The sequence below is a fragment of the Benincasa hispida genome, chromosome 12 (genome assembly GCF_027475165.1).
Source record: "Benincasa hispida cultivar pf3 chromosome 12, pf3_genome.v1.1, whole genome shotgun sequence".
Taxonomy (NCBI): Eukaryota; Viridiplantae; Streptophyta; class Magnoliopsida; order Cucurbitales; family Cucurbitaceae; genus Benincasa; species Benincasa hispida.
The window spans coordinates 78,763,759-78,774,672 of record NC_143489.1 but is presented as its reverse complement, the minus strand read 5'-3'; the positions used below and the strand labels follow the sequence as shown (position 1 = coordinate 78,774,672).

Here is a 10,914-nt window from a genome sequence, read left to right as displayed (position 1 = left end):
AAAATTTCAAATTTATCATTCACATGGACAAGAAGAGTGAAGAAGATAGAATAAAACGGCACTTTACAAGAATAGAGAAAATAACAATTCAAGAATCTAATTTAGAAGTTGAAGCGTTACATGTTAAGAAAAAAAATTAAAATAAAACCTTAGTATATTCATTTCTTCACATTTTAGTTTTTATGTTATGTTAAACATCACACATGTAATTATCTTTATAATATTGAAACAATACCTTTTATGTTTGAGATTTTTTTTTTTTTTTTTGGATTTAATAGTATGCTTACATTTTTTACCAGTTAAAAAAATTATCATAAAAAATCATGAGGAAATAAAATATCATTTTATCTAATTTTGATTTATGAAGATCAACATATAACTTAAATTTTGTTGCAATTATATGGATTTTAATTTTATTCATCCATCTATTCTTTTTACATTCTTATCTCTCTTTCCTTGGTTTAAAAGTGACTGTTTGCACTTTACAAGGAATGAAAACTCTAATAATTTTGAATATATTTCACAATACAATGGAACATAATTAAACAAATATGATACAATTATAAATCATTATATATTTCACCATACAAAATATATACAATTATATCTATTATTTCTTTCATTACTTTTTGAAATAACATCAATATAGCTATTTTAAATTAATAACAAATATTTCATTCAATATAGAAATTGCACCTTCAAAATTTTATATTCTAAGAATTTAAAAACACGGGCATTGCATGTGCCTGTTTACCGACGATAAAATGCCGACGACGATAAATATTTCTAAAGAAATTATAAAAACATAATTTTCAAATAAATGTCTAGTTTTTTTCTTTTTTGAAAATAATACTTTACTAAACCTCAAGGGTATCCTGGAACATTTACATTATTCTTAACAAGCGAGATCACCCAATTTGGAAAATTATTACACAAAACACCCTGAGAGCCTATAACATCTAGCTCTCTTTGCAACTTCATGAGCTACCAAATTAAAATTTCTCCTGATATATACAAAAGAAATAGAATTAAACTTAGTTGCACTCATTGAAATCTCCTCAAACAAACATTCATCTTCTAAATGAGATATCGCCTTTCCTATAAGTAAATTAATAGCAACTAAACAATCAAATTCAACTATCTCCAAAAGAACATGTTGCATTTAGATGAGACCATCTATCTACGAAACTTAATTGAAATCTTTAAAAATCAGACGACAACAAGAAATTACTTCAAATCTCCAAAATACGAGGGCAACAAAATAACACATGATCAACAGTTTCGGGTTCTTCACAGCAAAAAAGACAGTAAATATATATATGTATATATATATATTCATACCTCTATAATGTAACACCACCCTCGTCAGAAGAATATTGCTTTCCATATAAAATGATGAATTTTGGTAGGGATGTTCAACTTCCATACTCTTTCCCAAATTCCGTTAGTACTTGATCCTTCTTTGCAATCAAATATCTCATAAATAGCTGATATCCACTTCTAATTGAGTAAGAACTAGATTTATCATAGTGCCATATTAACTTGTCATGAATATGTCTATTAACAAGAAGAACCAAAATATACTGAAAATCATTCTTAACTAATAAGTTATTCAATAGATCATCATTCCAAGCATCAAATGGGAGGAGAAAGTCAGATATATACATATTTACAGTTAAAGAGTTAAAACAAATAGGTTTGAAGCTTAGAGGTTTAAGCATCCATGGATCTAACAACATGTGAATAGAAGATCCATCTTCCACCCTATGTCTTAGACCTTTTGATAATAGATCTCTACCCCACATGAGACTATTCCAAATAAAAGAAGAATTAGGCTCAATCACAATAACAAGAAGAGAACAATGTTTGAAATATGGGTCTTTGAGAACTAAAGAAACAAAAGAAGTCAGATTTTCCAGGTCTTCGATTAGCTTATGCAATGTTTCTTATAAAATAATAAAGCTATTGCAAATAGGCTAAAACCTCTTCTTAATCTCTTTTTTTTTTTTTGGTCTCAAGTTACGTTTATTCCATATCATTTTATTCATGATAATATTATAATTGGTCGTGAGTGTTTACATCATATTAAAGATAGGAAATGAGGCAAGAAAGGAGTAGCTACAATTAAATTAGACATAAGCAAAGCTTATGACTAGGTTGAATGAAATTTTCTTAACAAAATATTACTTAAAATGGGCTTTGATCCTTCTTGGGTGTCTTTGATTTATCATTATATCTCTTCTGTTAGATTTTCAATTACCATTAATGGAGAACCTAAGGGTCACATTTCTCCCTCTAGGGGACTTCAGCAAGATGACCCCCTTTCCCTTTATCTCTTTCTTTTTTATTGTTGACGATTTATCTTTTCTGTTGCAAAATGCGGTCAATAATGGATCTTTATCAGGTTCAACTTATGTCCTCCAATTTCACACTTACTTTATGCTTATGATAGTCTTGTTTTCTGTAAAGCATCTTAAGAAGAAATGTTTCAACTAAAAAATATTTTATTCCTCTATGAAAGAGCCTCTAGGGAGAGAATTAATTTTAATAAGCCTTCTATAATTTTCTCTTCAAATGTTAACCAGGATCGTGCTGAATTTTTTAATGATTTAGTGCAAATTAAAATAGTAAATGATTTGGGCCTCTATTTTGGGCTTCCTTTATCTTTATCAAAGAATAAATCTTCGGATTTCAGATTCATATAGGAATGCATATGGAAAGTTGTATAAGGATGGAAAAGATATTTCTTCTTCAAAGCCAGGAAAAAGATCCTGATCAAGAGCGTTGACCAATCTTCACATTCTTATGCTATGAGTTTATTTTGACTCCTTAAACAATTTTGTAAGGAGATTACTAGACCCTTCACAAGATTTTAGTGGGGCTCGGAAGTTAATAAAAGAAATATTTATTGGATGAGTTGAGAAAGAATGTGCTTACCTAAATCTATGGGAGGTCTCAATTTGATCTACAGTGTTTTAATCAAGCATTGATTGTCAAATAGGTTTGGAGAATTCTGAAAAATTCGTTCTACGTTTTTTTTTAAAACAAGTCAATATGTCTATACTTTATATTATAACTATGTTGGTGACATTTCGTTGCTTTGTTTTATACATTTTTTTTCTTTATGGTTGAATGAATATGTCGATTTATCCCTCATACAAAAATATCAATATATTGATGAAAATATCAACACAATCTTTTACAAAAAAGAAAAAGAAAAAACAAACAACAACAAAAACATTATTCAATATAGCTACAATTTAGTAACGGTTTAAAAACAATCACATTGTAGTGGTTAATTATTGGGATTTTTCACATCGATGCCCCCATTTTTAAGGGCCCAAATGAAAAATGGTCTTCTGCTGACGTCACCCACATGTGAAAGTACCAATTTGACCTCAAAAACGGCCTTTTTCTGGCTCTACTTTCTCGCTCTCGCTTCTCACTATCGCTTCTCGCTTCTTCCTCTAGTTCCTTGTTAGATACAACTACAATTTTTTTCTTTGTTCGGATTCTTTCTCTTGCTTATCGCTCCTTCATCTAGTTCCTCATCAAATACAATTGCAATTTTTTCTTTTATATTCGAATTCTTCTTCTTGATTCTTGCTTCTCACTCTTTCCTCTAGTTTCTCATCAGATACAACTGCAATTTTTTTTTTTGAGAAAAAACTGGAGAACAAAGAAGGGAGAGAAAAAACTACAAAATGACGAAGAAGAAAAAAGGAAGAAGAAGAAGAATACATACCAAATGGAAGAAGAAGAAAACACAGATAAAAATGAAAGTAGAAAAAGAGGAAGAAAACAACGAAGCAGAACCAACATGAAGCGGAAGAAGATGAATGCAAAAAAAGCACATATTTTTTCAAATCCAGAAGAAGAAGAAAGAAATACATTTGAGGTTAAAGTGGTAATTTCACTGATTTATTTGTTTTTAAATTTGGGGTTAATTTTCATTTGGCCCAAGGGCCTGCAATTCTTCTCGTCTTAGAAAGAAAAATACAAGAGATGTAAAGGGAAATTAAAGAAAAACGTACCGCTGAGAGATAGAAGGAGCAAGGAACCCCAAAGCTGAAAATGCTGGCCAAAAGGTTCGTTTCTATATTCAAGCGCTCTCCAATTCCACACGCTTCCAGGTGCGCCCTTCTTGTAACCCCCATTTTCGCTTTTTTCTCAGAATTTTACACCAACAGTTACCGACTCACCCACGAAGTTCAGTTAAACATGGAATCAATAGATTGCCCGCATTTTATTTGAAAGATATAATATCTGGGTTCTTCAATTTTTGCATGTTTTGATCGTATAACAGGCCTAATTTCCACATTTACGCTCGTTTAGAACTTGGGACTGCTTTATTTGTTGTTTTCTATGGAAAAGAAACTTTGGGCTTGATTTTTAAAAAAATTTCATTGATTTTTAATTGATAGAATGGAACTTGGTGATCTCTGATTAAGGGTTGCTTGCAGCAGTTCCATAAAGCCATCGGAGGATGGGGTGAATAAATCGTGGGGTCGGAAAGCAGTCTCTTTTGTACTTATTACTGTTACTGGTGGTGTAGCTTTGAGTGCTTTAGATGACCTTGCCATTTATCATAGCTGTAGCAGGTATGTATGATTTGCTAGTGATTTGTTAGAATTTTCAAATTTGGATGAATTATATCGTTAAAGCAAATGAAAGTCTGAATTTGGAGAAAATAAACTCTTGTATCTTGGGATTGCTTTTTACGCAAGTGTTTGCTGCCTTGTTTCACTTTTTAATGCTTTGAAGTTCAAGGAAATTAATGTAGTTGGATTATGGTAAATTGGGTATCTTGGTCAAATCCTTGATTAATTAGAGTTAGAATTAGTTTGTTTTTCAGATCTCAAAAGAGAATTGTCCTCTTGTATTCATAACTTTTGATTTGTTACAAATATTTTATTGATTCTGGGAGAGAATTCTCTGTTTAGTCCCTTAGGTTACATCTGAAACTCTCACCGTTGCTATGTTGTTTTCAACCTTTAAAATTGGCTAGCTTTTACATCACTCGGGTCATTATATTTTTGAAACCAGGCCTTGTCACTTCAAATGAACTAATGAATTGGATTGAATAATATCTCATATTAGTATTCGGTGATGTTCATTATCGTTACCAAAAGAGCTCAGTTGTCAACCTTGGGGATAAGAGACTGCAAAAATTCATTGTCTTTGGGTTTCTTTTACCTATTCATTATTTGCTTCTTTTTTTTGGGAAACGGAAATGGAACTTTCAATTGATATAATGAAAAGAGCAATAGCTCAAAATACAATGAGACCAAATATCAAACCAAGGCAATTAAAATCTGAGGATCAAGAGGTGCACCCAGACATCTCAACTATGTTGACACTCCCATAGCACTCTCATCATTTCCAATATGAGTTACAGGGATTTAGAGTTTACAAAAATACTAGATCGCTTGATTAAATAGAAAATAAAAATGCATTCCAATTAAGACAAATATTCTGGATTGAATAATCTTCGAAAAGCTTGGATTGTGAACTCCAAGAAGAAGCTAAGAGGTGGGTTGACCCCCATTTGTCAAACTCATCTGAAAGACCTCCCATATTTAGAAGATATGAATGAAAGGCCAAAAGGAAGAGTAGGGAGAAGGGCACAAATGTAACTATGGGAAAGAATCAAATTAGTTAGAGAGGGGACCGCCAAATCTATAACAAATTCGGTTAGTAGTGGGAAATTCTGTTAGTAGGGAGAGGGGTGACAATTTGTTATAAAAATAGGAATGTAGAGGCAGGGAGGTATCTTTGATTTTCTTGAGAGCTTAAGCTTGTTAAGCTTGTATGCAGGAGGGGGGTCTCGACCTTCCTAGGCTATTTTGAGCCAAAACAGTAAATATATAATTGAGACACTACCACAATCTTTAGACTTATCATGGAAAACTCTTTGGTTACGTTCAAGCCAAATCTCAGAAACCAAAGCTTTAATTGCATTTGGCCATAGTATCTGAGCTCTAAAGGTAAGAGAAGGACCAACCAACAAATGGAGAATGTTGTCTCTAGCTGTATTCCCAAAAACCAATTGAGCTTTGTTTTTCCCCCAATTACCAGGTATAATACTTTTCTGGATGAAATCGTGCAAATAGATGATAGATCTTCTAGGACTTTACTTGGATGCATTTTTCTTGATTTTAGAAGCCCAACTAGATTCCATACCACAAATACTCACCAGCACCCTTTTGTGTTGGTGTATCTATAATAAACCGTTTTGACCAGAAAGCCTCTATTTTTGGTAAAAAAAAAATTCAATTTGTCATTTTGGCTTGGTGTATCTAATTGAGATCACCTTTTTCAATAAGTTAGCCACCTTGTTACAATTAAGACGAGATCCTTTAGGATTTGATCAATATTTTTAGAAATAAATAGGAATGACTTAGAACCAACTGAACTAGGACTATTTACCTTATTGAGAAATGGAAAACTTCCCCAATTTCTTGGCTCTTATCTAGATTGTCTTTGAACCTGGATTCCAAACAATTTTCTTCTTGAGATATATCTCCAAAAGGAAGACCAAGGTGTTTGAGATGCTCTAATAACCCAAGTGAAATATTCAGCAATAGATGCCAGTTCTAATCTGATATGAGGTGTAAAAAATTGGATCAATTGTAGCCTACGATTGATCCCAATTACAAAAAAAGTCTTATGGAGGTTGACTTTTAGACCTGACACCTCTTTGATTTTAGCCTCAAGGAAGGAAGATAATTGCAATGTGGCTATTAACAAACTGTTAGTAGTTGATGGCCCTATTCCTAATACATATGGAAAACCCACCATGCCACTTTTATCCAAAGATTCAGTCAACAATCTACTCAAAAGTCAAAAGCATCGAAAAGTTTAGAGAAGAGAGGCAGACTTTGATACACACTCTATTTCCTACCAATTATTTTGAGGTATATATATAAAGTCCCATTCACAAGATTATTATCCTTCCTTTTATTGGATAACCAAGCTTGTATAATGAGAGAATACGGAAGGGAATACAAAAAGAAAACCCAACAAAAGGAGCCAAACTATAACCTGACTAACTATACCCATTGAACTAATATTGAGGGGTCCATGCCTATTTCGTTTTGAAAATTCTTGGCTTCAGGATATCACTTTCCATCCTTTAGTTGAGTCCTGGTGGATTAATAATTCTGTTGGTGGAAGGCCTGGACACAGTTTAATGATGAAATTGAAAATATTAAAATTCTTTCTCCCTTCTTGGGCTCAGGCACAGCGACAGGCTGCTTGCTTCCAATTTACCTACACTAATATCTAAGCTTCGTGGTTTGGATAATTTGGTGGACCTTGGACTGCTTACGAGTAATCAACTTTCTTCCCGCCACGAGCTTAAGGAACAAATTGAGCATTTGACGGCTCAAGAACAGATCTATTGGAGGCAGCATTGTAAACTAAAATGGTTTACTGAGGGGGATGAAAAAACTAGATTTTTCCATCGTATTGTGGCTGCTCATAAGAGAAAATGTTCTATTTCTGAAATTCTTTCTAGGGATGAGCAGAGCTTACTGACAGGAAATAGCATTGAAACTGAACTTTGTGATTTCTTTTCTAAGTTGTTCACTAAGAAACATGATCAGCGCTTTCTTCCTATTAATGTTGATTGGAGCCCCATTTGTAATGAGCAAGCCACTAATCTTGAATGTTTATTTACTGAGGATGAAGTTTTCAGAGCTATTTCCTCCTTGGGTGGGAGTAAATAGCCTGGTCCTGATGGTTTTACTCGGAATTTTCCAGTTTTTCTGGCCAACTTTGAAACATGATATTATGAGTATGATCCATGATTTCCATTCAACAGGTATTATTAATGTAATACTTCTGAAAAAGAAATGTAGTCTGTTAATTCTCTTTAATAAAGAAGGAACCAAACTTCGGTTCTCATGGACCTTTTCGTCACGTGTGAAAGTTCTTAGGAACGGGAAGCTAGGGTTCTCATGATTTTCTTTTGCAGCTGCTCGCTGGCATAGACTTATTTTATTTTATTTTGTTACTTTTCCCAGCAAAGCCATAGAGAAGGCCAGAAACAATCAAGCAGTTATAGATGCTATTGGAGAACCCATTGCTAAAGGTCCATGGTACAATGCATCACTTGCAGTAGCTCATAAGAGACATTCTCTATCCTGCACGTTTCCAGTATCAGGACCACAAGGCACAGGGATCCTCCAACTGAAGGCAGTTCGTAATGGAGGTTGATATACCTTTCCTGTCATCTGGTGCACATTTTCTTTTGTTGATTCAAGTTTTAATTTCAATAGAAAATTATAAATGGATAGACAAGTATCTTTTTTCTATCATTTTTTGTTTGTTCTTAGGTGGTGTTTTTAGCCATCCGACTTAGCTGACATAACTTCAATATGAATTATTTGGAAAAGGCTCTATTTTGAACATTTTTTTCGGTAAAGTTGGAAGATTCTGAAGGTATTTGTTAGGTATAGAATTTTCTTCTATAGGTAATATTCTTTAAATTTTCAAAGCATGGTTGGCTTAGCAGATTTAATTTCTTATCCCTTTTCTACCTGAGATTAGAGGCTGATCCTTACATGCATTATCAATTCCTTAGATTTTACTTTTGCATCAATACATATTCAAAATGGAATCTTGTTGTATGTTGTTTTTGTTTTTGTTTTTTTAACATGAATTATCTTCCATTTTCAACTCTTTAGAGGGGAGAAAGATTGACCTTGTTTTCTTTCTTTTATAATTTTTTTATGGTAATTCTAAGTTGGAATCTCTCAACAGAGGATTCCTGGATTTCTTTTCTCCGGCCTCGAGACTGGGACATTTTGATCATGGATGCTCTCCTTCATGTTCCTGCAAACGAAGGTAAGCAGAAAACAATGCGTATTAATCTCACTGAGAAGTTTGCCCCCGCTGCTTGTGTCTCATGCACTGATTGTCAGCCTCCAGAGACAGAGACGAGATGAAGTCAGCTTGTAAGGTTGATGAGAAACTATTGTCAAAAGTTAGCAGTTTCTATTAGTTTTCTGTCCCGACATGATTGTGAGCTAACCGAAGGATCAAATTATTTGTTATTCCCACCAAAATAATATTTTCTTTGAGGTTGAGTCTAAACCATGGTGGAACCAGTTTAGAAGATTTATTATTATACAACTTTGCTGACATAAAATGTGGCAAAATTATATGGTTCTCCTGTAAAACCCAAGTTATAAAAGAAATAATAGTAATTATTCACTTGATTATTGTTCTTATTTGCTTGTTTGGGTAGGGTCGTGTTGTTCTACCGATGCTGCCATTAACTTTGATCTGTACCACAACCATCAAGAGTTAGTGGTAAAAAAGGGACATGGGTTTAATAAAAAACCTAGAAGGAATGGGCTTAATTCATAGTGGTCAACTATTTAGGAGATCCTACAAGCTTTCTTGACACCAAAATGTTGTAGGGTCAACCAAGTTACTCCATGAGATTAATCAAGGTGTGCATAAGCTAGTCTAAACATTCACGGATATAAAAGGAAAAAAGACTTTGATTTGTACCAATTATGAACTTTTAAGCATGAATGGTATGCTATATTTACTCTGTGACATGTCTTCTTTAGTGTTGAACTAGTTAAGGGACTTGCTAATTGTAGACCAATGGTGCACAATTCGAGTTTGAAGGAGCAATATTGTGAAGGAAAACATAGTTAGAGTCACACAGAAAAAGAGCAACATTTTGAAGGAAAATGTAGCCGTAGAAGAAGAATTGGTTATAGTGAAAACAATTCCTTTCAAACTTCATATGTTATTCTTAGATGTATTGCTTATGAACAATGATACTCTAAACTCAAAGTGATGGTTGAAAGCTTGGGATGGAGAGTTTATGAAGCGGTGATGGTGATGCTGCTCGTCACTCTCCCTCTCTTATTCAGGACAGCCACGTGAAAATGGCAAATTTGCCAAGCTGAAGCTGGCATTCATTGCTCTTCCTTGCATGTGTATTCTTCTACGATATAATTGATGCAATTACCAGATTATAAAATTTCTTTGGTGTTAACATATGTGTTGATCCATTTTTAATTCTAATTTCTGTTGAGATGTGTGTGTTTAGATGTATACGTCAATACATGATTGTAAAAATATTAGTGGTTGAAGTTTAACACATATTGGATGTCAGTTAAGTTATACTCTATTTGGCCGTGACCGAGGAAGTTAATTTCAATATATGTTAAGATAGTAATTAATCAGGTTATGAATTAAAGGACGCAATTGTAAGTTATCCTTTTTTCTTTTTCATTTTAATTACAACTTGACATACGTACATACATAGAAGTGTGTTATTATGAGATGACAACGAGAATTTGGGATGCAATGATTCGCCCTTTGGTTATCTCTCCATTATAAACCAGCTTCTTAAGGATAGTTGGGCAATTTAAATAATGTGATGCATTTTCTTTTTTAAAAAAATATCATTCTCCAAATTTCGTTCGACTAATATTGTGTGAAACATATTATTTGAGTCAATTAAACTTCTTCATAACTCAGTCAATTTAGACTATGTTAGATAGGTTATAACAGTTGTATTTTCATGACTTCTAAGTTTAGCAATATCCCTTTAAAGTTGGCAAAATATTAATGGTTGAAGTTAATCATGGACCTCTGGATCGTCAACAGATATTGGATGCCAGTTGAGTTATACTCCCTTTGATAGTAGTGGCTGATGAAGTTAGTTTCAACATATGTTAGGATAGTAATTATTTAGGTTCAAATTAGAGGATGCAATTATAAGTTCTTTTTTTTTTTTCTTTTGAGTTACAATTTGACATACGTACATATATAGAAGTGTATTATTATGAGTTGACGGTGAGAATTTGGGAAGCAATGATGGTACTATATATATATATATATATATCGACTAAATATCAATTAAAATTCTAAACTAATAATTGT

General features: G+C 33.0%; 1 protein-coding gene across 3 annotated transcripts; it reads left to right on the top strand.

The window, feature by feature from the left end:
• Positions 1-3,673: 3,673 nt before the first annotated feature.
• On the top strand, positions 3,674-9,224 carry LOC120068500 (cytochrome oxidase complex assembly protein). Of its 3 annotated transcripts, none has more exons than XM_039020291.2 (4): positions 3,674-4,133; positions 4,467-4,601; positions 8,028-8,215; positions 8,767-9,224. In XM_039020291.2, exons 1-4 carry the CDS (start codon positions 4,075-4,077, stop codon positions 8,949-8,951), a joined length of 567 nt encoding a protein of 188 aa, XP_038876219.1. In that variant the 5' UTR covers positions 3,674-4,074; the 3' UTR covers positions 8,952-9,224. The 3 variants fall into 3 exon arrangements, with proteins under 3 accessions (XP_038876219.1, XP_090164799.1, XP_038876218.1); XM_090308673.1 differs by having other exon boundaries at positions 3,934-4,088; XM_039020290.2 differs by having other exon boundaries at positions 3,947-4,133; positions 4,464-4,601.
• The last annotated feature ends 1,690 nt before the right edge of the window (positions 9,225-10,914 follow it).